Source organism: Denticeps clupeoides, chromosome 3, assembly GCF_900700375.1.
Source record: "Denticeps clupeoides chromosome 3, fDenClu1.1, whole genome shotgun sequence".
Lineage (NCBI taxonomy): Eukaryota > Metazoa > Chordata > Actinopteri > Clupeiformes > Denticipitidae > Denticeps > Denticeps clupeoides.
Window position 1 is genome coordinate 12,054,661 of NC_041709.1, and position 26,498 is coordinate 12,081,158.

Genomic DNA, 26,498 nt, shown 5'->3' on the forward strand with positions numbered 1-26,498 from the left:
GGACACAATGGTAGTAAGTGGGATTTGAACCCGGGTCTCCTGGTTCATAGGCGAGTGTGTTACCCACGAGGTTTCAGGAATGACTAATCTCATTTTATAAACGTGCTTGCGAGAGTAAATGCACGCAGTTCCGTGACGGAAGATCGACTCGTCGTCAGAGGGCGGCGTGCGCACCGCGACTTCCTGCTGAGAACCTCGCCGCCAGGGGTCCGCGCGCATCCTGTCGCTGTCGCTGTCGCTCGTCGCATCATGGACGCGAAGCACAAGCCGCCGACCGACCCTGAGCGGAGCGGTGGCCGGAGGCGGCGTGGAAGCGGGGTGTTCGGGAGGGACGCGGCGCGGCTGGACCGGAGGCTCTCCGCCTCTCAGCCCGACCTGCGCGCCCCTCGGCCGGTGCCCGAGGAGACGCCCGGAGAGGTGGAGGATGTTGGGGAGTCGCAGGGCAGCCAGGCGTCCGCCGGCTCGGTGTCCCACGATGCCACCCAGGATGCAGAGGACAAACGACTGACGGACGGAGACCTGGTGAGTGTAGCGAAACGGATGTGCACCACTCAAAAAAAAAAAAAAAGTTTCTGCAAGTTTCAGATAAGTTTCTGCAAAAAAAACAGCTTCATGTCAGACATCCAACCGATTTATAGGGGAAGAGATTTAGACTGTAACCACAGTGGCCAGTTCGGCAGGCTGGGGGTTCTCTGGATGAAGTGTAATTGATGGCCTCCTGGCTGCTGACTGGGTTGGCTGCGGTGTAAAATGTGGCCAGGCAGAGGTGGTGGACTGGCTACCTGTCATTTTAATTTCACACTCAACTCGTGGGCAGGATATGACTTTCAAAGATCCTGTCAGAGGCGCAGCCGCCCCATTCAAATCAGACGCTGGAAGAATATTGCCTCCAAAGTTCTGCAACACCAGTATACAGAAATATCATTACAAACTCAATTTATTAGTCGAAGTGCACAAATGAAGAATGTTATCTAACCTGAGCCCAGAAATTCAGGAAATTCTAGGGCTACGAGAACCACAACAGAAAGGGCCTAGATAATATCAGAGTTTAGGGTCATTAAGAAATCTCCTTTTGAAATGGGTTTTAAGGAGAAGGAGAATCATTGACAAAGCTCAAAATAACGATGAACGACCCCACATTTGCTGATGCATTAGATACTGTAGTGTGAATTTATTGCTTCTTTAATCAGCGCAATTGTTTTCAGCTAAAATAATTGAAAAGGTCTTTTTAATCAGTGAAGCTTTTAAAGAGACACACTTGGGTTAATGAACAACAAATTCCACTGGAACCGATAAAGTTCCTTTCTATATGTATGCAGATATTGCATCATTAACAGCCATTTCCAGTTACTGGAGTCATTTACCACACAAACAATGTCTGTACAGGAGTTTTGATCCATTTGATATTTTTTAAGGCACCAAACCATAGTTTCCAATGCTAAAAACCTAAACAGTATACTAACTATCCTTAATCCTATGTTGGATCCCAATGCATTGAGTGGTACATTCACTCACACACTCAAAAACACTCAAACACTTGTATCTATGGCCAGTTTTGAGTCTCCAGTGTACATGCTTTTCGACGATGTAAAATAACAGATATGAAACATCATGATTCAGAATCAATGGCTGGTGGGATACTGTATTTCTTGTGCTTGAGTAAAAGCTGTCTGAAAGATCACCAGACCCACATAATTGGGGCTGTTATAGTTACAAAATGGGTGCAACACATAAAGCCAAAGCGTTTAGTGTTTTTTTTTTTTTTTTACTAACCTCATAAGAAAAGTATTTTGAAGCTTCCTGCCTGTGGTTTCTAGTAAATGGCAGATGCTTGGATGGGGTTTTGTAGCACTAAACACCAGTCAATTCATCCATAAATACCAGCTAATGCCCTGTGACTATAGGGAAATGAAATCATAATTTAAATTTGTAAACCAATGGTAGGGTTTGCATAGTCAAATTCTGTCCAGGATATAACATCTTCCTGGTCACCACTGAAGATAAGTGTAATTATCAAGGGAGAAAAAAAGAGCAGCATAAACATAAGTAAATACACAAACAAGAACAGGACCGGGTTCAGGTGAAGATCCTGTACACTGGGAGTGGATTGTTTGGTTTTGTCAAAACTCATGTTTGTGGCACAATAATAGACACAGGGCATGCCACTTGAAATTTTGTCTTCATGATATACAGAAACAAAGAGGTAAAATTAACAAATGGCTGCCTACAAGTTACCTGAATCTAACCCCTTTTTGTGTAATCGCAATTCTGAAACCCTGCTGATATATAGCTAGTGCTACTAGAGCCCTACCTCCTCCATTTGATCCTTTTTTCTTAGCTTGTAGTGCCCCTTCAGTGGATACTCTGATCTCTGTTACTGTCAAGTCCACTACCAAACCAACATGAGCACACATTATCAGCGTTTTAATTCAACCATTCTGGTTGATGAATGAAATAATATCATATTATACTACACAGCACTGTGAAAGTGGCCTAGTGGTTAAGGAAGCGGCCCCGTAATCAGAAGGTTGCCGGTTCGAATCCCGATCCGCCGAGGTGCCACTGAGCAAAGCACCGTCCCCACACACTGCTCCCCGGGCGCCTGTCATGGCTGCCCACTGCTCACCAAGGGTGATGGGTTAAATGCAGAGGACAAATTTCACTGTGTGCATCGTGTGCTGTGCTGCTGTGACAATCACTTCACTTCATTTATTATTAAAGGGTTATGGGTGCAAGAGCCCATGCCTGAATATTGAGCACAGGGTGGGGGACTCACCCTTCCAATACCATTCACACACCATTCATGCAAATTCTATGGACAACTTACACTCACTAATTCATCTAGCCTGCACCTTTGGGTGGTTGGAGTAAACCTGAAAACCCAGACCTACCTTGTGGTTGTCCGTCTCACTGCCGGAGTGTTAATGTGAGTAGGTGCCCGATGTGCATTGTGACAGACCCCCCTTGGACCCAAGCTGGCAGTGGTGGGACGTCCAAACCACAGGGCAGGGAGCCAGACCCAGTTAGTGTGGCCATACCCAGAGTAATGCTGTACATTACTCCAGCCCCCCCACCACCAGGTTGTCATTTTCCTTTTGTGTGATGTTAGGCAAGAGTACTGCCTTGGGCCGTACCAGAGTGATCCCATTTCTGGAGTTCATGGTGTTAGGGACTCTCACATCCATCGGAACTGCAGGGGGAAGCTGTTTTTCATGTGTTCATGTACTAGGTATCCCGCCATAGTCCATCCCTCCCTGTCCTTTGGCATGTGGACATCTTCGAGGAAGCGTCACCTGTCTTTACCTGAGATTTGTACATCTGGCATCTGCTTTGATGTCAATTATGGCATCTGTTCCAGGGCAAGAGGCCTGTCCACTCTCGGAGTCTCACACTGTGGCCGTGGGTGCGGAGCTTTGTGCGGGCCGACTGTTCCATGGCGATCTGGACTGCATAGGGGAGGGCCCAGAAGTAGCTGTCATGGTGTTGTTATTTGTCTCTGCTGGATGGAAGTCATGATTTTAATGGTTATTTAGGTTGCTTCACAGCACTTAGTGGAAATTCTCCAGAAAGCTCACCCAGGCAGCAAATTATGTCTGTAACATTGTGTGTGGTTTGTTGACTGCGTGTTCCTCTGCACAGTTAGGGGCTGACCAGCCTGGAATTTGCAGCCAGCTGTGGTGGGTAAGAGATGGAGCCCTGTATCCACACAGCCACAGTTGTCCAAAACTGTGGTGCTGAACCTTGACGACCGCTCACCCCGGTGCTGAAATGTCTCTGCGATCATCCGTCTCGCTGCGGAGTTGTAATGTGGGTGGGTGCCCGGTGTGCATTGTGAAAAAACAAATATATAAACACAAATATACAGAGGTGGAAAAAGTACTGAAAAATGTAATTAAGTAAAAGTATCTTTATATTGCTTAAATTCTAATCAAGTAAAAGTAAAATTACCCATCTAAAAATCTACTTTAAAAAGTAAAAAATTCTTAGTTACTTTCAATTAATTGATGTAAAAAAGGACTAGTCGTAAATCCAATCCATTTTGGTGTCTGTGATGTCATCAACAGCATTCACCAACCACAATGTTTTGTGCAGACATGAAGTCATGTTGGTGTTTTTCCAGAAAAAAATCCATTGGTCCTTCAGAGGCTTGCATGATGGAAAAAAATATACATTTGTGCTCACTTTTACATCCAATCACCGAACATCTGCAATTCTTTGCTCTTTTGCAAACCATGATGGTTGGTGGATTTCCTTTTTTAGGGGAAGGGTGGGAAATTTTCCCGCCAGAAAAAGCATGAGAAAGATGAGGTAACCTTTCCCCTTATGATGACATAAGGGGCCAAATTCCAGATCCAGCCTCTGAGCTTGTCACGTTGGCGAGCTTACGAGGGAAGGAAGCGCAGAGGCGGGACATAAGGGAAACAATTATTTATTAATAAAAACAAATAAACATGGCAAAATGGCCAAAAACAGGGAAAATAAAGGGGAGAACCAAAACTAGCCCACAGGCATGTGGCGAATGCCAGAACTCAAACCACTTTACACATAAATTGCAGGGTCCACTAAACAGTTCACGAAAATTGTCACCGCCACTGATGGGCGGAACCACAGTGGCTTTTAAAATATGTCCTGATTGGGCACAGGTGATGTCTCCAGCTGCAGCCAATCCTGACAGAGCTGAGCTGCAGAATGTCCAAAGCACTCTTTACACAACGGCATTTCCATCCATGGCAGGACCATAGAAAGGCTAGGGGAATAATCTCACAAAGTTAACTTCATGTCATTGAACCTTTAAGCACAGTTGGCTACAAAAATGGCAAATTCTAAATTGTATGACTAACTCAAACATCACAATAAAAAAGAGAAAATAAAGCGCAAATGAAGTATCAAAGTATCCCAAACTGTGAAAATATTCAACAATTCCTTATGAACAAACTGTGCTTTTTGTTCTTTCTATAGCAAACATAAATTATATTATTTGTCATAACTGACAAATGAGCACATTGACTTCTAATATAAGAAACTAAAGTGTCCCACTTAATACTACAGCATTAGACTGTAAAGCTCTCCTTCAGTTTCAGCAATGTTTTGGATACTAAAAGCATGTGCAGGCTACTCTACTTAACACCACATGCTTTTGCAGATTTCATGTGGAAGTTTTAAAATCTAACACCTCTGTCCAAGGGAGCAGGCACATTTTTACATTGCATGATGATGTTATTGCCTTGTGTGCGTTTGGACACAAAGAGCTGTATGCAGGACTCTCAAGATTTGATGACAGGCAAGAGTGACATTCCACTAAACCTCCCTACCACCACCCTAGATGGGCCGCAGTGTTGTTGTTTTTATTAATTGATTGGACTTGTGGAAGAAAAGGCACAGACAATTCAATTAGGGCTGAAATGATTATTTGAATAATTCGAATAAGTCGATTACAAAAAATGTTTGAGGAAAATTCTTTGCCTCGAGGCTTTGTTTAATTCACGAAAGTCGTATACTTATTTATGCCTACTGTGGAGGTGACGTGTTTCCGCCTGTTGTGGAGCTCCACACCAGTTGCAGCCAGGTGCACTTGTTTTACCTGAGGCATATTTCAAAGATGGTGGAAAATGAAGATACCGGTGTGCGTAAAAAGTAGAAATGGCTATAGATTAATTTTCTTAATCTATGTTAATCTCACTGTAATCTTGGAATTAATCTAGATTAATCTAGAGTAAGCAAAATTAATCTAGATTAATCTAGATTAATCTAAATTAATCTAGATTAAAATGGCTCATTTGAATTCTGCCGAAGGCATTCAGAATATGTGTGCTACCCAAATAATGACTAAAAGTAAGTCTTTGAGAACAGGTTTCTCAAGCCAGGTGGCGCATTAGACCAGGGGCTCATCTCCTCTTTCCAAAATACATCACAAACTGCTTGAGAAAGCTGTTCTACTATGATAATTGGTGATGAAAATAAATTATGTTCAATAAGATGTATTGTGTTTACCAACTGTTTATTCAGTTAAATAGCTGCCTCCATGTTACCACGTCACGTTTGATGTGGTAATTTCACAGTTCGAAGACTCGTTCTCGCCCCCTACAGTGCAATTCGGCTAGGTATACATCCGCGCTAAAATATCAAGGTGAAAGTCATCATAGTGTAGTGATTCTTTTCTGTGCAAAGTGTATTCTGTACAAAAAGCAAGGTCGCGTCAGAACATCGCGTCTTTCTTCACCTCTCTCTCTCACAACTCACGCCATGTGTCCAAGAGAACTGAACATTAACATAAAGCATTCAAAATTTACAATACTGCATTCCTGTACAAAAAGCAAGGTCGCGTCAGAACATCGCGTCACACATCGCGTCTTTCTGTACCTCTCTCTACAATATACAGTATTAAAAGAACATAAAAAAATATTCCTAATATGTGCATAAATTAAAATGAAAGAAATAACTTTTTGCACACAAACCCCACGCACCTCTCACAGCTCACGCCATGTGTCCAAGAGACCTGGCTAACCATAAAAGTACTTTGTAAATATTACAGAACCTTAACCGACAAATCCTCACGTAAACCGCACTTCTCCAAGCAGAATCTGAGCTTCTATAAAGGTGTCGTATTTTTATGATTGCTAACTGACATGAACATTAGCGCTTCTTAGAACACACATTATTTGTAATTTTTGTAATTATTGTAGCCTGTGTTATGAGTCGATAGTGACGAGGCATGATAAATAGCAAGAGAGCAAATACACACACACACTGATAAGTTACATCTCAAAACACGCCTTCCCTATACATAAGGTAGTAAAAATAAATGCATATAGATTTACCCAAGATGGCGTGAGGTCGTGAGGTCGACTGCCATCATGAGTGCTCCGACCCCGTTTACTTTGTTTTTTTAAACAAATTGTTGTATGAGTTATCCGATTACTCAATGAAAAAAAATCGACAGAATAATCGAGTACAAAAATAATCGATAGTTGCAGCCCTAAATTCAATAAAATGACTTAGCCTATTTGGAGAGAGAAATGATTAGAATGTGAGAATATGTTAGTCATCCTGTGATAACAAAATATGACTGAGACTACTTGTTCTGGACAGGTGTTGAAAAACAGGCTGTAAAAGTTTTGGCTATGGACACTGTAGACGGTCAGGATAAGGTTTCAGGACCGACTTTTCAGGACACTGATGGTATCTATTCTGCAGTATAACTGGAAGAATTGAAGGATGCCTTTGCATTGGTTGTTGTGCTGAATTTTACCCAGATACAATACTGATATTTTCAGATTAGCTATTGTGTAGGCCCTTTCTATTTTTAGATCGACTGGTAAGTTACAGGAGCCACTGGGAGAAATATTGGGTGCTGCAGCATATATGCCTACAGCATAATAGTGCGAATTATGTAAAAATAAATGTAAAAAGACCTATTTTAAAAGCAACTTAAAAAATGACTAGTAACTAGAGTAATATGAGTGAATGTAATTTGTTTCTTTCCACCTTTGCAAATATATAGAAATGGAATATATTCACTTCTGCTTAGTTATCAGTTATCCTTGCATTTAATACAGTCTAAAATATACCAATAGTTATATAGTTAGTGATGCTTCTTTATGTGGCACTGAACACTGATAAGCATTCAAAAGTGTTTTTTATTTATGCTATTTTGTACAATAGAAAATATCAAATGCTGATAAATAGCCATAATCATTATGACCATTTTTGACATGATGAAAAAGGCTTTGATCCCAAGCAAAAATTATTATATAAAGCTTTGATCAGCAACCATCACAGTCCTGAAATGCCAAGTGACCTTATCCTTCTACAGCTCTCCAACCTTTAATGCACCTGCTTCCTTACATCACTGGCTTACCTATCCCTAATCTAGCTCTAGGCCAGAGATTAAATGCACCACAGCGTGAACTGCTTAACGCAGGTTCCTCAAGCATTTGATAACAACTTGAGTCTGAAGATGGCATGGACGGGACTGAATAGAGCACGTTTGTATGGATTTATCTGAAAATGCCTGTACAGTAATGGGAAATTGGAGGTAATATATTTTCAGAGCTGGACTGCTCATCTCATTCTGTTACTCTGTGTGGAAGTCATCTAACTTCAGATACTCTAATGTAATTTAAGGGATGGGCCCAGTGTATTGACCTCTAACTTTGTATGTGCTTTATTGATAAGAAACTTTTGTGTAATCCTCAGTCAGTTCACGTATTCACTGCCGTGAACACATTATTTTGGACTAATTTTCACGTTTGTATAGATTACGTATATATATATGTGACCTACACAAGAAATTATTAACTTGTTTTCCTTAAACAGTATTTGAGGAATTTACGCAAATTAATAGGGGAACAGGGTTGTTTTGGCAACACTTTGAACAGCATGAAGTGGCATTACTCAGCTGATACCACACCAGCAAGAAGTGGCTTTCAGTTAGAAACACATTTACTGATACGTTCATTGTATCATGTCTTAAATGTACACCACCAGTCAAAGGTTTGTACGGACATTCTCATTACAGAAAAAAAAACACAGGACTATGAAATATCTCATGTGAGGTTACGTAAAAAACCTCCAGTGCAGGTAGTTGTTGCTGTGATGGCAGGATTTCACACTCTTGGCATCCCTCCACCACCTTAACAGGCATGAAGGTTTATGCTGAACACTTTCTCATCACTCACTCATGGTAATAAGCATTTCATGAAGCTGCTTTTGATAAACGCAAAAAGCAGTCATGAAGGTAAACAAGAGGCGACACTGAAACATGCTAAAATGTTTCTTGCATTGGATTCTTCAAAATTTACCACCACAAATCTAACCGCCACCGAGTAGGTATGTCCAAACTTTTGACTGGTAGTTCACATAGGTATACAGACAATATACAAATTGGTTGAGTAGTCGAAATTAATAGAATTTCCACTGAGTGCTGTGATGCAAAGTAAATAATTGATTTGTCTCTAACTATTAGATACAATGCTCCACCTATAATGACTATTGTTAAATACGATCTTGTGATCATTACATCACCCAAGATATCACCCATGTCTATGATACTAATATAACATAGTTTTTTAGTAACATGTTTAAACTAGTTAGTGATTAAAGTCTTAATTGTGAAATATGGAGAAATATGTGGGATGGATGCATATCAGAGAACAGCCAATCAACCAGACTGGACTGTTTTCAATGAATGATCTTTCTCACGGCAGTGTGCTAACTGTCTGCAACTCTCACCTGGGCCACTGAGGTTGAGGTTGAGGTTGAAGTTTATTGTCATATGTACAGCGTACAGAGCACAATGAAATTCTTACTTGAAAACCTCTCCCACGTAGACAGAACATAGAACATGATACATAGAAGACATGATGCATAGAAGACATAGAAGGCAAAGTGCAGCAGAAATAAATAATAAGTCAGCTTTACCATACCGGAAATAACACATTGCTGTAAAAGCTGACGTGCTGATAGGATTGGGTGTAATTAAGCACATGCGAGACTTGCTCTCTTTGAAATCTGCTGGCTGAAGATTTTTCTGCACAGCAATGCAAAGGCCATTGTGTACTGTATAGCATCTTCAGATCCCTTTGTTTGGTCCTTTGTATCAAGTCCATAGCCATGGAGTCCACAGCGAGGTGTCAAAATTTGACAAAAATTTAACAGGCTTTGACTAAAAAAAAAAGAATGCTCAGTTCAGCTAGTAGCAATAACATTTGTAGTTATATTATCACATTTTTAGTGCTTAGTTCTTTTAGTGCTGAGGGTCGTAGTAGCCTAGTGGTTGCCTATGAACCAGAAGACTCAGGTTAAAATCCCACTTACTACCATTGTGTCCCTGAGCAAGACACTTAACCCTAAGTGTCTCCAGGGGGACTGTCCCTATAACTACTGATTGTAAGCCGCTCTGGATAAGGGCTGTAAATATAAATGCAGCTTGTGTGCAAAGATTCTTCGTTCTGCAATAATAACTGATGCAGGCTGCAGCCACTTGCTCTGCAGTTCCACCTATTGGCTATTTTCTAAAACTGCAAGTGGGTCAATGCCAGAAAAAAAGACCTTAACGTTTAGCTGGTGTGAAATTGTGGGCACATAGATCATGGCCAATGGTGAATGTTTTCCTATTTGTCCATGATCTGATGCTAGTCAACGTGGTGAATATCAGCCTGTAACAAGGTGCATAAAATAGTCCACTCTGTGTGGATGTATTCAAACTCAAATACTCTTTGGAGGTTAGTATTTGTATTCCTTTTAGCAAGAGCAGAACTTCATGCACAGGATTATGTTTCATAGGTTTTAGTATCCTGTCTTAATTCACACACATTTTTATTCAACATCACTTTGCTGATTTTAAATGAATTACTGCCCCACCTTTGATCATGCAGTTATTTCAGTGGAACTTCCTTGGAATTTCAATGCTGAATAAGTATCTGCTTCCTGCAGGGCATCGATGCAGGTACTGGAAGTATTGCTCAGCCTGCGTTTCCCAGTCCAGGGATGTACCAGCTGGACATTGTGCTGAAAAGAGGACACAATCTGGCAATAAGAGACAGAGGAGGTGAGACTCAAATTTATTTAATCCATAGTATTTTTTCAGTCCCCAAACACATGCAGTGAAACTGTGCACATAATGAAATCAATGGTTGCTTTATCAAAAGTCTTGTCAATCTGCAGCATTGACTGCGATGCCCTTGTCAGAAGGATATCCATCACTGGTGTCCTGATGTACTCAGAGAAAGACACTGAAATGATTTTTTCAGTGTAGACCTTCATCTGCAGTTTTGTGTACCATGGTTTACAGAGCACAGTAATTAATTTCATGAAAAATGAAAAGAGAAATGGTGTGGTTACAATGTGGCATGTTTGAATGAGTACCATGATATGGCATACAAGTTGGAAAAGAGGGTGTTCTTGTGTGTCTTTTGAATATTGGCTCTTTAGGAACAAGTGATCCATATGTCAAGTTTAAGGTCTCAGGTAAAGAATTTTATCGCAGCAAAATCATTTACAAGAACCTCAACCCAGTGTGGGACGAAAAGGTCCGACTCCTAGTTGACAGCCTTTATGAACCCCTCTATTTGAAGGTAAAATAGTTTTCCTCTTTAATCCACAGTTAAATGGTCCCAATAATGTTCCATTAACAGTTTTCTCTATTGTTTTTCATTCTGCAGGTGTTTGACTATGACTTTGGGCCTCATGATGACTTCATTGGATCTGCTCACCTCTACCTTGAATCTCTAGAGCATCACAGGTACTTTTCTATAATGAACATTTCTAAGGATATGTGAATATGTGACCAGTGATCATGAAATCGATCAAAGCCCCATAAATATGAAATGGTTTCACCTCTCCAACAGAGCTCTGAACTTAATGCTTGACCTGAAGGACCCTAATCTCCCACAGGAGGCCCTGGGTTCCCTTGAGCTATCTATCACAGTGACTCCTAAAGACATTGATGACAGCGAGGCTGTGAGTGGCTCTGTCCTTGTTCACTTTTATCAGTTAGCAACTAGCTCTGCTGTTAAGAAATCATATTTCAGATAGCTTTACCTGATAAATGCCATAAATGTTTCATTTCATTTATGAAAAGCATAGACCTATCTGTGCTCATTATGAGGAGTTTAATTTAGCCATATTTTCTCTCACAAAAAAAGTCAGTCATGTTCCAAATGATTCTTAGGATTTAAAATTGTGATTAAATTAAACAGGCAAAGCTTTAAATCAATTTGGATTTTATGTTGCCATTGATTTTCTGAGCTGCATAATTGTGCAGAATGGCTATGCTTATGTGTTCCCCCACAGAACGCATGCCTTAAAGCACATCGTTGGAAGCCATATGTTGCTAAAGTGAGTCTAGAAGTAGAGTTTTTTTTTTGTTAGCTATGCTAACATAGACTGGATTTCAAAAGTCTGTCAGTTTAAGTTTGTTGCCAGTCTTTGAACATGACAAATGAACATGACCCAACTTTTGTCTTTAAAACTTAGATTCAAACAATCTACAGTAAACTGCATAATAAACTGCATAAAAGAATGCTAAGTTTGTATTTTAGAACTTTAGTTTTGTTTAATTGCTTTGAAATGCAAGCAGACTTTTGAGATCCAACAGTAAGACATGTGGTAGGGACCTTACAGCACACTGTGTTGTTTCATAGTGGTCTCATGTAGAGGTTTCAGGAGAATAGTGTGTAGAACAGAAAACGTGTGAAGTAGACCATATGGAACTTGCAATGGTAATGAACCCAGACACCTCACTGATCTGAACGGATCTGTCTTGTTTCTAGACCATGCTGCTGAGAAGGAGCTGGAAGAAATCCAGTAAGGTAAACAGTAACACGGGAGTGACTGCATATTTATGACACCAGCATGTCCAGATCCCACTTTAACATTGATCTGAAGTCTATACTGAATTCAATCGGGACCATATTTGCTTGCAGAATGGTTTATAATGACATCAAGGTTAATTGAAGATGACTAACCCCCCTGCAGCTGAGTCAGAGAATAAATTATACCCCCATCCCCATATCTCTGTGTGGTGGGACTTGTAACTGCGTTGGTGCTGAGGGTAGCTGTCATGTTTTATAAAATTGGCCTCCTTGCAGAAATAGCATGACCCACCATTAATGTAATTATATATTGAACTCTGTTTACTGACTGTGTGTGTGTGTGTGTGTGTGTGTGTGTGTGTGTGTGTGTGTGTTATAGCATCAACAGCAGCAGATCCTTCGACTGTCAGACATACACAGGAAGCCTCAACTGTTGAGTGGGATAGTGAGCATCAGTCTCATTGAGGGTCATGACCTCACACCCATGGATGAAAATGGACTCAGTGATCCTTATGTGAAGTTCAAGCTTGGACAACAGAAGTATAGGAGCAAGGTAGCCTCACTTCTATTGTAGGACATGGTGTTAAGATGATATGTGTTAGTGTTAATGTTTAAGCTGTGATGAAGCAGACATTACTCTAGTCTCACCTTGCACTCTTATATATCATTCTAACATATCATTGCATCCCCTTAAATATTGTTCTATCTTGTTAACAGTCACTAAGTAGAGTGATGAGTATCCGCTATCTGGCTGACTGCTGTTTGTTTAGCGTTGCTTAACAAAGATACCATCAGTGACTTTTCACTGAGGAGGATGAATCATGTTTCATGTATTTTAATGTCACAACTCTCATCTAGTAATATTAGTAGTTTATCACAGATGCACTTATCTACAATTTCTAAACAGTTCTTATACCAAAGTGCATGAGTGCATGAATACTCTATTAACATACATGAGTTTGGGGGTGGGTGGACTGTGTCTGTCCTCGTATTTATTGTGTGAACTCTACTGTTTCCCTTTAGACAATTTTCAAAACTCTAAACCCACAGTGGAGGGAGCACTTTGACCTGCATATGTATGAAGATGAGGGGAAGATCCTAGACATATCACTGTGGGACAGAGACACAGGGAGAAGAGACGACTTCATTGGCCAGTTTGTGTCCTACAATACACTGAAACTAATCAATTTAGATTTGCCTCTGCCTTTAGATTGTGGCAAACAGCGATAATTAATGTGCAAATTCGACATGCTTATAATGACTGTAAATGTATTTTAATTGCATATGTAGAATCATTTTTTTTATGTATTAGTATTGTAATTGTATTTATACATGTGCATGTTCATCAGATGCCAAGTAGACCTGTCCACGCTAAGTAAGGAGGTCACACATAAGCTAGATCTCCCTCTAGAGGAGGGCCAGGGTACACTGGTGCTGCTGGTGACCCTGACCGCAACCACGGCTGTTGCTGTCTCAGACCTCACCGTCAACAATTTGGATGACCCTGATGAGCGGCAACAGATTCTGAAGAGATATGTGAGTACTCTTGTCCAGTCACAGAATCTGTTTTGGTTTGAAAAGAAATTCTTAAAATGCTGAGACACTGGCGCTACATCGCTAACCACCACGTCACTATGCAGTCCATGCCGCAGACTTTATGTAACAAGACAAACAGAATAATAACTCCTTATAAATAAGTATAATTGGATGAATTGCATACATTTAACTGAAAACATTTAAACACAAAATACACTAGAGGAAGTGATATAATCTGATGTTGTTGCAAAGCAGTCATTTCTTACATTGGGACATCCAAAAATCCCAAATGCAATGTTTTTATGTTTCCGTTTCTGTTTATGTGGCAATATTGCGAGCAGTACCCTCTGATGACCAGTAGGGTGAGCCGGAGGCCTGAAAAAGGGAGCACAATTTTTTTCTCCCCCTCCGCCCGCTCGTTCATTCTCAACACGATTATAGTGGGGGCTGGTTCACACAGTAGCTTATGCAAAACAAAGAACAAGATATCTCACTCTCCACAAAGCCCTTCCTTTCATTCCATTCAGCACTCGCCATTGTCCTGCCATTTTCTCCCGAGAGACGGACAATATACAGTATACATTGTGTCCCCCCCACCTTTATGCAATGGGCTTCCTTTTGAGGGCGGAACATAATGAAGATGTACTTTTTAAGAGCCAGCAGATAATTTGAAGTGGCAGCAGAATGTTGCCCACACATATTCACATCAGTGGCAGGTCCAACAAATCCAGCAAGACATTTTGTTGCCCAGAGTTAGCCTCGCTGAAACAGCTTAATAACAAGGGCTACTCATCCGCAGATGTTTATGCGAAGTGGTAAAACCATGTTCCTGAAGCATCTCTGTGTGGCCTTCATCCATTCTTCTGTTCTCAATATTCTTCCCTTCGCAGAATCTTCTCAGGTCTTTTCTTAACCTGAAGGACGTCGGTTTTGTTCAGATCAAGGTCATACGAGCGGAGGGACTGCTGGCAGCTGATGTCACAGGTAGAAAGACAGAAGTACCACAAGTACTTGTAGGAAAACATTTTGCACACATGCATGTAGTTATAATAATGCTTTATGACTTGTATGTGTGTGTGTGTGTGTATGTGGCTGTAAAACATGATATGAAGAGGCCAGCTAAACAAATTCTCAGCAACATTTAAGATATTTCCAAACTCGAACAAGGGGTGCCGCTGTGATTTGGCCGTGACAAAAGTCCCACTTGACAAAACCCTCAACAGGCTGTTTTGTCATCAGCACTGAGAGGCTCTCTGCTATTAAGCAGCATTCCCTTTAAGTGCCTCACTTTTACCCAGAGGAGATGTGGGGAGCTAACGGAACCGAGAGGCACATTCTGATAGCTCCACTCTCCACTTACATAACAGGCGGTTCTGCTGCTTGCCCAGCTAAGCTGAGACATGGCCAATGCAAGGGGGTTCTGGGGCACACACACAAACGCACATATTCACACACAGATACCACATATACACATGCAAACCAGCACGTGTGCTTTCACACATGCAAAAGAATGCATAGTCTCACACACGCACACGCACACACACACACACACACACATTCACCTTGTGTTTGGTCTAGTTTTCCGAAAGGGGTGGCCTGCCTCATGGGCTCTGATTTCACGCTCCCCCTGGTGCCACTGGATGAAAGCTGGACAAAGCGCCTTTCACCAGCCCAGCACACTAAGGGCCCGATCCGAAAAGGCTGACCAGAGTGTCAACCAACAAGGCAGTGGGGCTACAGAGGAGTGTCTTTTAATGAAGAGCTCTCATTCTCTGGACCAAAAAAGCTCTTTCTTTGTTTCTCCTGCTTTTATTCTCCACCCAGTAAAGTTATCAGCAGCGTCTCCTCCATAGGGGGAACAAAAGCTGCAAAATGCCATACAAGAATAATAATGATTATAATAAAAGAGCCTTTAGTGAGAACAAGAGGTGTACAAAGTCCACCCTCAGGTATTTTGTGCCTTGGAAGTGTGAGATAATGAACAAAAAGAACAGAAGAATGGCAATAAGAACATTTTGGGACCAATAGAACAAGTGTCCACAGGTGTGATGAATTTGTTTTTAAAGATATGAAATGGATGTTTTTCAAGTCAATTCACATTTATCATTAAGAGACACACACACATACTCACAATACTGAACAAGGGTGTTGCAGTGAACAAGAATTTTTATTTTAAAGAGTTTTTAAAAACTTTTCTAGTGGGAAGGAAAATGTAGTAGGATCAGAGTGTGCTACGGTTTGCATTTTCAAAATACAAAGACTGGATGAAAATTAAGAGAAAAATGGATTTTCATTCCTGTTCTGTCCCTTTCATAGCGTCTGTTCCAACTAATGACAAAAGAGATATGAGTGACGCCACGCCTGTATGTTAGTTAGTAACAATGAACTAGTCGGAATTGCAATAATCAATGCGATTAATCGTAGAATGTGCCCCTCAGGAAAGAGCGACCCGTTCTGCGTGGTGGAGCTGTGCAACGATCGGCTGAAGACACACACGGTCTACAAGAACCTCAGTCCGGAGTGGAATAAAGTCTTCACCTTGTAAGCGCCTTTCAGCACGCGTGCACTGGATCCAGCGCTGACAGCCACCCTGGAGACGGCACTTCTCACATCATTTGTTTATGCAAGATATAGGCTCTGTATGCTAAGTGGCTAATTATAAGAATGCCATGTAATGTACATGTTCTGAGACGAACACGGTTAATTATCACAGAGTGGCTGTAGACTAGCCTGCATACAAATTACTGTTGCAGGAAGGATATACGTTATATATTTCCTTTTCTCCCTCTTTGTCTTTGTTTAAATATTGTCTCTTCCATTTCCACCAGCAACATTAAAGACATCAACGCTGTGCTTGAGGTGACTGTGTACGACGAGGACCGGGACCGAAGTGCAGATTTCCTGGGCAAAGTGGCCATTCCTTTACTACAAGTAAGTTACTCTATAATCCAATAACAACAACAATAATAATAATAATTGTTTTTTCCCCAATTATATCATTTGTTTAACCATTTAGGATGCACACAGGCTATAAAGCGTTACATTAACCCCACACCATCACCAAGCACATGCACACCCACATACAAGTACACTGCTCCCCCCACAATCCCACCCCCACATCAGGCAGGCAGAAGGGCTCCCTCTGGACGGGTAATTTCTCGGTGACAGAGGGGCGCTGGTAATGAGCAGGTAGTTGTCAGAGTGGTGGGAGTTGAGTTTGGGGGCTGCGCGTTTGATCTCGCCGCTGGGAGTTCGAGGGGATCAGGGGGTCAGGGAGGGAGCGAATCCGCCGGGGCGCTGGCAAGACAGCCGGCTGTCACGTCTTCTTCACGCAGATTCACAACGGCGAACAGAAGGCCTACGTCTTGAAAAACAAGGAGCTGACAGGGCCAACAAAGGGGGTCATCTTCCTCGAAACAGACGTCATTTTCAATGTGGTGAGCCCTCGCTGTCTCTATGCCAACGTGTTTGCTTTTTTCACGTTCTCGCTCCATTATTTTCTCCTCTGTATTTATCTTGCTAATAAACTGTGTGTGTGTGTGTGTGTGTGTGTGTGTACACATTTAATAGGTGAAGGCTAGCCTGAGGACCTTGAAGCCACTAGAACAGAAATACATTGAAGATGAGCAGAAAGTCTCCAAACAGGTAAACAGCTGAACAGAACCCTTCCAACAAACAGCCTCACAGATTCACATTAAAGTCCAAATATTAAATTAGTAAAAAATGCTTCTGTGAGGGACGGTAGACAGCCCTGCACAATGGCCGTCGAGGGTTTTTAGACGTCGGCCTGGGCCCAGAGTCGGGGAGTGGGGGGCGTTTTTTTTTTTTTTATCCCACCCCTCCCTCTCTGCCGCTCTAGGTGTTGAATAGAAATGTCAAGCTGGCCCTCGTGAGAAGATTGGGCCACCCCAGAGGCCCTCCTGTGTCACGGCCACTATACACCCCCATTGTCCCCCGGCTCAATGTGCCTGCCCAACAAAGGTCTGAATTGGAGGGGCTGGCCTGAATCAGGACTGTCACAAAGCGTGGCTTTGAGGGAAACAGACATACTCCGCACTCCTTTAAGCTGCTTTCACACTCAGAATGCGCCACCACCACGCATCTCCGCGTATCTGGCAGCTCCAACAATCGTTCGTTAATAATTATATCTGTGCGGTTAAGCTTACGGCGGTGACAACAGCCCGACAAAATGTGCAGCAATTATACACAGCAACTTAACGCTGCTACAGCACTTGGTTACTATGGTTATTATCGCAACACTGTGGTAATATTGGTGTTAACAGGGGCTGTGTGTTTGCTGCTGCTGTCTTCTCTGCTTTTCAGCTGTTGCAGCACCACTTTGCCCGGGCAAAGTGCTGCATCATGCTCCTAATTAACATGGGCTCCTACATCAACAGCTGCTTCAAGTGGGAATCTCCTCTGAGAAGTATTTGTGCCTTTCTGGTAAGGGGGCATAACTTCACACAAACACTTAAAAACAAAGAAAGTGCACACACCACGTGGAGGCGAAGGTAAGCGGGCCGGCATGTTCTTTGTGCGCTGTGGGGGGAGGTGGTGCTCTATCCCGGGTACATGCTCTTATCTGCAGCATGGGCAGAGGTGGAAAAAAGTACAGAAAATGTGAATTAAGTAAAAGTATCTTTACTTGGCTTAAATTCTACTCAAGTAAAAGTAAAAGTACCCATCTAAAAACTACTTAATTTAGAATTTACTTTGAGTAAAAGTTACTTCAACTAAATTATAAATCCAATACAGCACTGTTTTTATTCAACTTTTATGCGGTAAAATGTTCAGACCACCCCATCAAACGATTTTAAGCACAGTTGGCCACAAAAGTACCAAATTCTGAATGGTATGGTTTCCAAAACTGGGAGAATGTTCAATGATTCCTTATTATCAAACTGTGCTTTTTTATTCTTCTTATAGCAAATGTAAATATATCAGTTGAAATGAAATAAAGCATCCTGCCCCACAGAATACTACAGCATTAGAAACTGTTCACTTGAGCAATGTGATGGATGGAAAACACAGGCAAAAAGCATGTGCATCCAGAAAGTATCCACATTATATCACTTTTCCCACATTTTGTTATGTTACAGCCTTTTGAATGACCTTGAGTGGCCCAGCCAGTGCCCAGACTTCTACTCACCACCACATGCTTTCAGGCATTTTCAGCATTGAAAAGCTGATGCTAATTATGGGCAACATTTTCTATCAGCAGTCAAGTTGTCATTGTTTGTGTCAAATTAATTATGAATTTGTTATAACATTAAAACAGAAGATGACTTACTTTGTGCTTAAAGTGATGTGCGGAGAATTATTGTTTGGGTTTTCGTTACACATAGAAGAATAACGTGAAGAATTCCCGGATACTTTTTCATATGCTCTTGTGTTGCATTTTACCTAGCTACAATACTGCTATTTTCTGATTGGCTATTGTGCAGGCCTTTTCTAATTTTTTGATTGGCTGCTAATTGACCGGCTCTAGGACCCAGCGCTTGTTTTTATAGTGAGGCGCTGCTGTCCGCGGCCTGACAAGTATAGAATGTGAATGTCTACACAATTTCCTTTCACTTCATCTGAATTTATATTTCGCATTTAATTTTTTTTCTCAGTAACATTTCCAATGTAGTGAAGCAAAATATGTAGTGAAGCAAAATATTTTGGTTACAAAATACTTGAGTAAAAGTAAAATGACCTATTTCAAAAATTACTCACAAAACTACAAAATTACTCACAAAACTACTCAATTACAATTATGTGAGAATATGTAATTCATTACTTTCCACCTCTGAGCATGGGAGAGCCTGGCGAGGAGAGTGTGTGCAGTCAGGGAGGGGCTGGGATGGAGCCGTGGAGCACCCTTGAGTCGCCGTGGGCCGAGATGGATCCCTGAAAAGACTTGGCCTTGTGACCTCGGCTCCGCTCTGCCGCTGACACACCCAGGTGCTCCCAGGGCTGGAGGGCTCTTGTCTGCTACTCGAGTGGCTCAGTGGCGCGCTTGCGTTTCTCTCTCTTACCTGAGGAGGTCACTGTGGGGTCATGCTCTTCTCCACCCTTCAGACACATTCCATAAGATAACCCTTATTTTTTACCACTGTGTGCAGTATGGATTCTTATGTTATAACCATCACTTGTTTAAAGTCTTATGAATCAAATACCAATATCTTATGAGCCAGTTAGTAAGATCATAATCACAAAATGGCTTTTTTATTATAAGCTAACCATGCCAATTTCAGAAACCCATTAAATATGGAGACAAAGAGCGGAAGCAGAACATTGAACTGTGTTCATTTGAATTGCGTCAAAGGTTCATGGTTTATATCGTTGTAAATAAAATATTACTTTAAGTAAATTAATTTGGTGTTAATTAAGTGTATTATTTCTCAAGTATGTGCTTTAAATCCAACGGTGGGACTTCTGTCTTCAGATCTTTGTTGTGGTTGTGTGGAACTTTGAAATCTACATGATCCCACTCTCTTTACTGCTGCTCCTGGCATGGAACTACCTCCTGCTGGCTTCTGGGTGGAAGTCCTCTGAGGGTGATGTGGTGAGTAGTTTTACCCTTTTGTATGTGACCCTCTTTAGTTAATAATAACCATTATATTTGAAACTATGATACAAATAAAGGGGCCATTATGTATACATTAATATATATGTGTGTTATTGTTTATGAATATATAAGGAATAATCATAATTACAGCCTGAACTGTATCTGAATACTTTTAAGCGGGGGGTCAGTACCAATAATTTCTATCCATCTTTTGGAATTTAAGGTTTAATTCAAATTACTTAAGGTAATTAAAATGATGGATACTGCTGGTACTGGGAGGTATAATTCCATTTACCTGGTTTATTTACTCATAATTTTTCCAATTAAGTTGTGTCAAAGTAATTTCATGCCAAACTGAATGTTGCCAATCAAGGGGAAATTCATATGTAAAATCGGCTGAAACAGTATTCAATTTTAAATTTAATAACTGTGTCGAAAGTGCACTGATGAATTTAAATAAGTAGTTTTATAGAGAGATTCTCCATTCCCTATTAAGTCATCAAAACTTTAATTAATTTTTTTGGCTTACATTTTATGTCAAACATTCGGTCCTGATAGGCATCAGTTTGGGCTCAAAACAATGAATAATTTTCTACCACTTCCTCATTTAAACTTATCTGCGTAAAACACAAATTTGGATAATGTCCCAGTAAATGAGATGGGATGTGTTGAGAGAGGGACGCGTTTTTGCTTTGCTCACTTATCACATAATCCACAGAGGAATGTTACAAATGAAGATTTAGTGCCTGTGCCCGTTCTGTCTCACATGGGCTTGGGAATGATATGCACACTTTTGTTGAGCAGTACTTCAGCTTGCATGCTGCATTTTAACTGCACTTTTTATTAAACTTGCAGTATTCAACTTTGCAGAATTCTGCACTTTAGATTTTGATTTAAATAAAATCCATTTCTAACAGTGTAGTATTCGTACATGTCATTCACACTGATTAGTAGATATAGAATAAAATACTGATTTGTGAAAATCAGTATTTTATTCATGTTTTTATTCATGTTAAAGAAATATTCTGGATATTTAAAGAAAATTCGAACTGCAGATTCAACTTATATTCTTGGGGGAGTTGTGTTCTTGTCTGGATGCCAGTGGATCTAAAATGTTATTTTGTTGTTTCTTTTAATGTTTCTCAACAACCAACGCAAGCCTTCAGATATGCATTCTTGTATGCTCTGCTCCTTTGTGCCGAGCGCTGACAAAAGACATATTTGTTTTAGTTTGTTTCTCTCTGAATGTTGGCTCTGATCTTCAGCCATTTGGGGCAAAACAAATATCTGTGTGGAGTTGGCAGCCTGGCAGCGGGTGTTCAACTCATCCTTGTTTTGTAATAGCAGGCAGTGGAAGACCTGCTGCAGAGCGACGAGGAGGAAAGCGATGAGAAGGTAACCACTCCTATTCAATGAAAAACCAAGCAGACAGACACCCAGGATAAATGCATACAGATAAATCTATAAAACCTGCATAGAACATCTGCATCTCATTTTTTTTCAGGGTGCGATTGAAACAAAATTTTTTGAAAACCATTTTTACTTTAATTTCTGAGACTAGAAAAAATATGATGTGGTAAAATTTGATTTTTTTATGTCATTTAGCCAATACTAATATACTTTTCATCCCAAAGCACTCATATTCAGGGACATTTTGTATCGCAACCAGACAAATTCCCAAATTTCAGGACAGGTGGCTTCTGTAGACAACAGCCACATGTTTAAATCCTGCTGTTGATTTAATCTGTGAAAATGTTGTCACAAAACCACAAACCAAGGGTACGAGGTAAAAAAAAACAATAGTATTTTTACATTTGGCAAATAGACATGCTGCATCTAAACACTTTTACACCATGTGGGGCATTTCAGGGTCCAGGAATTTGACAAGGGGAACGAGTTTCATCTTTCCCATGCATTTTCCTTTCTTTTTTATAGCCCTTTTGTTGTCTTTTCAGATGATAAGAATATTTACTGCCCTACAAAATGGCTTCACCGCCTCCTTCCGTAACCTTCCCGTTTTCATTAACCTTGCCTGGAGTCCAGAGGTAAAAGGGTCAGGTCGAGTCGGACCTGAAAGGTTTGGGTGTAAAAGCATGACTCGGTATATGTGCCACCGCCGTATTTTAATTGCACCTGAGCTTGGTGTTGGAAAATGTGCTTGAAAGTGTCCCAGATGTTTAACCCCAGCTGTTGCCCCCTTCTGCTCACCCCTCGAGCACCACAAGGCAGCCATTAGCTGGCTAACCTTTGGCCCAAGGGGCTAAAAGGGGTATTTGAGCACAAATGACAGAGGCACCTGTTTTCCATTCATGAAGACCCCCTCGCAGGCTGTGGCCTAGCCTGGACATGTGTTTGCACTTAGCTCACAACTGGCCGCTAGTGAAAATGACCCCGTCCTGAGGGCCGAGGGTAGATATCAGACCCCTTCACCTTCATAAATAGTTCCAGTTAATTTATGGTGAAGGCTCAGCTGCAGAGCTCAGGTACGTAAAGTTACAGAGGAAAGAATAACTCTTTCCCCCCTCCAATGGACCTGTTTGCCAAGTGATGGCTCAGGGTTCGGCATTTTTCGACGCTTTTCACATCTTCTTTATGGTGTTACCTGCTTACATCTTCAGCAGGCCAAATATATGTGTGTGGTTTGGATGTTATTCAGGCATTTTCCCCCCAGGAAGTCCTCGTGTTGAAAGACAATAGTGGGGAGATAAGATACTTTTTTACACATTCGTCAGGTATAGAGGTCCTGTCAGGCGCAGCCTGCACTTTAAAAAACGCTTTTTATTGCTCAGGCAAATTTTTTTTGCTTTTTTTTCTTGTGTCGCTCTCCACAAAATCAATTGAAAAAAGATGCTTATTGTGGAATCACAGTAGAATGAACAATAAAAAAAAAATTAAACAAAATAATAAATAATGTAACAAATCTTTTAGATGCTTTTAAATGCAAGTTATATGGGAATCAAATGGTCAGGGATTGTTTAAAGGGCAAACTCCCAAAAGTTGATTTGATTAATTTGGGTGATTTTTTTTTTTTTGGTGACGTGCACATACCTCCTTGAATGTGATTGACATGTTGAGTGTTTATGGTGGTACCCTGCGCTTAAGAATAGCACGAGGGCCTCTTTTCCATATTAATGAAGCTGCTGTTGGATGTGGAGACTGGGAGCTATTGTGTGAGCTCAGTAGCAGAGAGGCTAACCCCTATTCTGAACACGCAGCGGCCCCCAGACAAAAGACCCCCACCCCCACCACCACTTCTCGTGTCAACACTCTCATAGGTATTTGCTCAGTTGATTCACATGATCTTTTTTCCCGTACACTTTCTCTTCAGATATCACAGGGGATAAAAAGACATTTGGGACTTTTTCCCCCTGCGTGTGCGGCAGTGCCCTCGGCCAGTGCTGAGACATTTCCATGAAAATACTGTCATTTTTTTGTGCCAGAGCAGACGGTGTTAGAGTCTGATGAATTGGTGAATGAATACTTCATAGCCACCTTTCATGCTACTGGGATGGGATTGGTTGGTGTGCTGGGTTTATTCTAGTCCTTTTCAGATGCTGCCAAAATTATGATTGCAATGTTGTCCAGCATAGTTATATCAAATAAATAAATAAATACGATCAGATAAGATATTTTCCACAGCAGGTTAATAACTAAGTAAGCAGCCCAGACAACTTGATACAAAAAAAAGTGTAATTTTCTGGTCCCAGCACAATATTAAATGATAAAAGGCTGTACAAACAGTTCTAGCAAGGCAACACAAAATTAACAGCAAGTAAAATTGAAAAACAATCTTTGGAATTAATTAGCGCAATATTATGGAAACGGGTTGGATGGAACATGATATAATAGTGATAGAATAACAGTCTGATATCAATGCCGGAAGGGGGGGGGGGGGGTCTGTCAGACTTTATACTAGTTAATTTTATAATATAATTATATATAAAGGGTGTGGCTTTATTCCAGCTCAAAAATAGCTGTAGCTAATAGCTGGCTAAGCAATGTCAACCAGGGGGTGAAGGACAAGCATGTCTGTTGACCAGCAGAGATTCTACCAACCAAGATACTAACGTCCGTGGGTGGAGACATAGATCTCATTAATTTTAAAAAGCAATATCTATATGAAGATTGTCAGACAGGCAGTTGTCTCGATATTAAGTGCACATCAAGGCTCTTAACATGCTGCTTTAAAAAAAAAAATAAAAAAAAAAAATATTCTGATTACAGCTATGTTTACAGCTATGGGCCTATGTTTAAATATAATTTATGTTTCTCTGTGTGTGCCACAGGAATCTGAGAAAAAAGGTTTAATGGAAAGGTTGCATGCCCTTCAGGACGTGTGCATCACCATTCAGAATGGCTTGGACCAGATCGCTTCCACCAGCGAGAGGATAAAGAAGTAAGTCATAGCAAGGTCATGCACTCTACAGTGCACAAGGTTTGCAGCCATAATTTAACAAATCTGTAGCTAAAAATGCAACATGATAGATTAATAATGTGTAGCTGGTTTAGTTTAGCATGTTTTGCCATTGTAGTCTTATGCTGTAGTTAAATAGCCAAAATTGGACTTCAGTTATGCTCTGATCTAAAATGTTACATTATATTATATGCATTAGTATATCATATTGTAAAGTATATATGACTCAGATGTCTGGCGATGCAGTTGGCAATTTTACTCCAACAGGTCACAGCAATAGAAGCCCCCATTTTTTTTTCTATGAAATTGTGCCAGAACACTCAGTTGTGATTGGCAGGGGTGGGCTGGCAGTGGGAGGAGCTGCTCCTGCAGAGTCTGTGTACCCACAGACCCAGCATGCCCTCCATGTTAGGGATTATGAACTCCGCTACACACCACCAACGTGCCGCAGCTGAGGCTCCTGGGCGAGGCGCTCGGACCTTCCCTCTCATCTGTTACTCATCAGTCACCTCTCTGTCCTTCTGACAGCGTTTTCAACTGGACCGTGCCTTTTCTCAGCTGGCTGGCCATCACACTGCTGTGTGCGGCCACTGTGCTGATCTACTTCATCCCCATCAGATACCTTGTGTTGGCCTGGGGTGAGAGACCTTATATTCTACCCATTTTTATCCTAAATGCCTGAAAGGCTTGACATCAATATGTTTTTAGTACGTACATATCAGAAGGTCATTTTTTGTAGTCATTTAATTTCAAAAGCTTAAACCATAAAAGCATCATACCCCAGAATTTATTTATTTCAATTAATTTTATTTCACTTTACATTATTTTGAGGTTATGTGTATGTGTTATATTATGTGTAATTTAACAAATGACCTAATGCCTAATGTATACAGTAAAAGTACACAGTACGCAAACCTCCTACAGGAAGTGGTGGTTGTGTTGATGTAGTTGTTAAAACTTAATCATACTGCATTATATGTAAATAATAACTGTAGATACTTTAATAATTATGATCTCTGTAGTTGGGACTATAATATCCACTGTTCCCTCTCCAGGTATCAATAAATTCTCCAAGAAGTTGCGTAGCCCCACTGAGATAGACAACAACGAACTGCTAGACTTCCTCTCCAGGGTGCCATCAGACATGCAAGTGGTAGGTGACCTTTGCAGCAGTTTGGTTAAGCATGTGGTGATCTGACTAAACCTGAGTGCATGCGATCAGAACGTGGTTTCTTACGGCTCATTGTGCTTTGGACAGATTCAGTACAGAGAGCTGAAACTGGACCAGAGTTCAAACAAGCGGCGACGAAATAACCCAGGCTAGCCTCTGACCTTGCAGTTTTTTTTACTTTCAATGTTCAGTACAATGCTTCATGAGCAAAATGTAATGTAAACAACACTGTAAATGATGTAAAGATTTTATGTGGTGTATCGGTAGTACAGTCGTGGGCAAATGTTTTGAGAATAACACAAATACTGGTTTTCACAAAGTTTGCTGTTTCAATGTTTTAGATATTTTTGTCAGTTGTTTCTGTGGTGTATCGAAGTATAATGTCAAGCATTTTATAAGTTTCAATGGGTTTTATTGACAATTACATCAAAGAGTCAATATTTCCTGGCCATTGACCCAAATTTTCAATGTTTTGTTTAGTTATCATTTTGGCCTTATGGCACAGTGCTC

General features: G+C 40.9%; 1 protein-coding gene across 6 annotated transcripts; it reads left to right on the forward strand.

The window, feature by feature from the left end:
• Positions 1-143: 143 nt before the first annotated feature.
• mctp1b (multiple C2 domains, transmembrane 1b) lies at positions 144-26,401 on the forward strand. 6 transcript variants are annotated; one of them, XM_028973805.1, is made up of 22 exons: positions 144-522; positions 10,435-10,549; positions 10,933-11,075; positions 11,163-11,242; positions 11,349-11,460; positions 11,794-11,838; positions 12,273-12,311; positions 12,694-12,867; positions 13,338-13,468; positions 13,664-13,850; positions 14,741-14,834; positions 16,289-16,391; positions 16,679-16,781; positions 17,186-17,287; positions 17,421-17,495; positions 18,174-18,293; positions 20,281-20,400; positions 21,748-21,798; positions 24,690-24,799; positions 25,346-25,455; positions 25,873-25,970; positions 26,076-26,401. In XM_028973805.1, exons 1-22 carry the CDS (start codon positions 250-252, stop codon positions 26,139-26,141), a joined length of 2,451 nt encoding a protein of 816 aa, XP_028829638.1. In that variant the 5' UTR covers positions 144-249; the 3' UTR covers positions 26,142-26,401. The 6 variants fall into 6 exon arrangements, with proteins under 6 accessions (XP_028829638.1, XP_028829639.1, XP_028829641.1 ...); XM_028973806.1 differs by having other exon boundaries at positions 21,751-21,798; XM_028973808.1 differs by having other exon boundaries at positions 20,383-20,400.
• Positions 26,402-26,498: the final 97 nt, after the last annotated feature.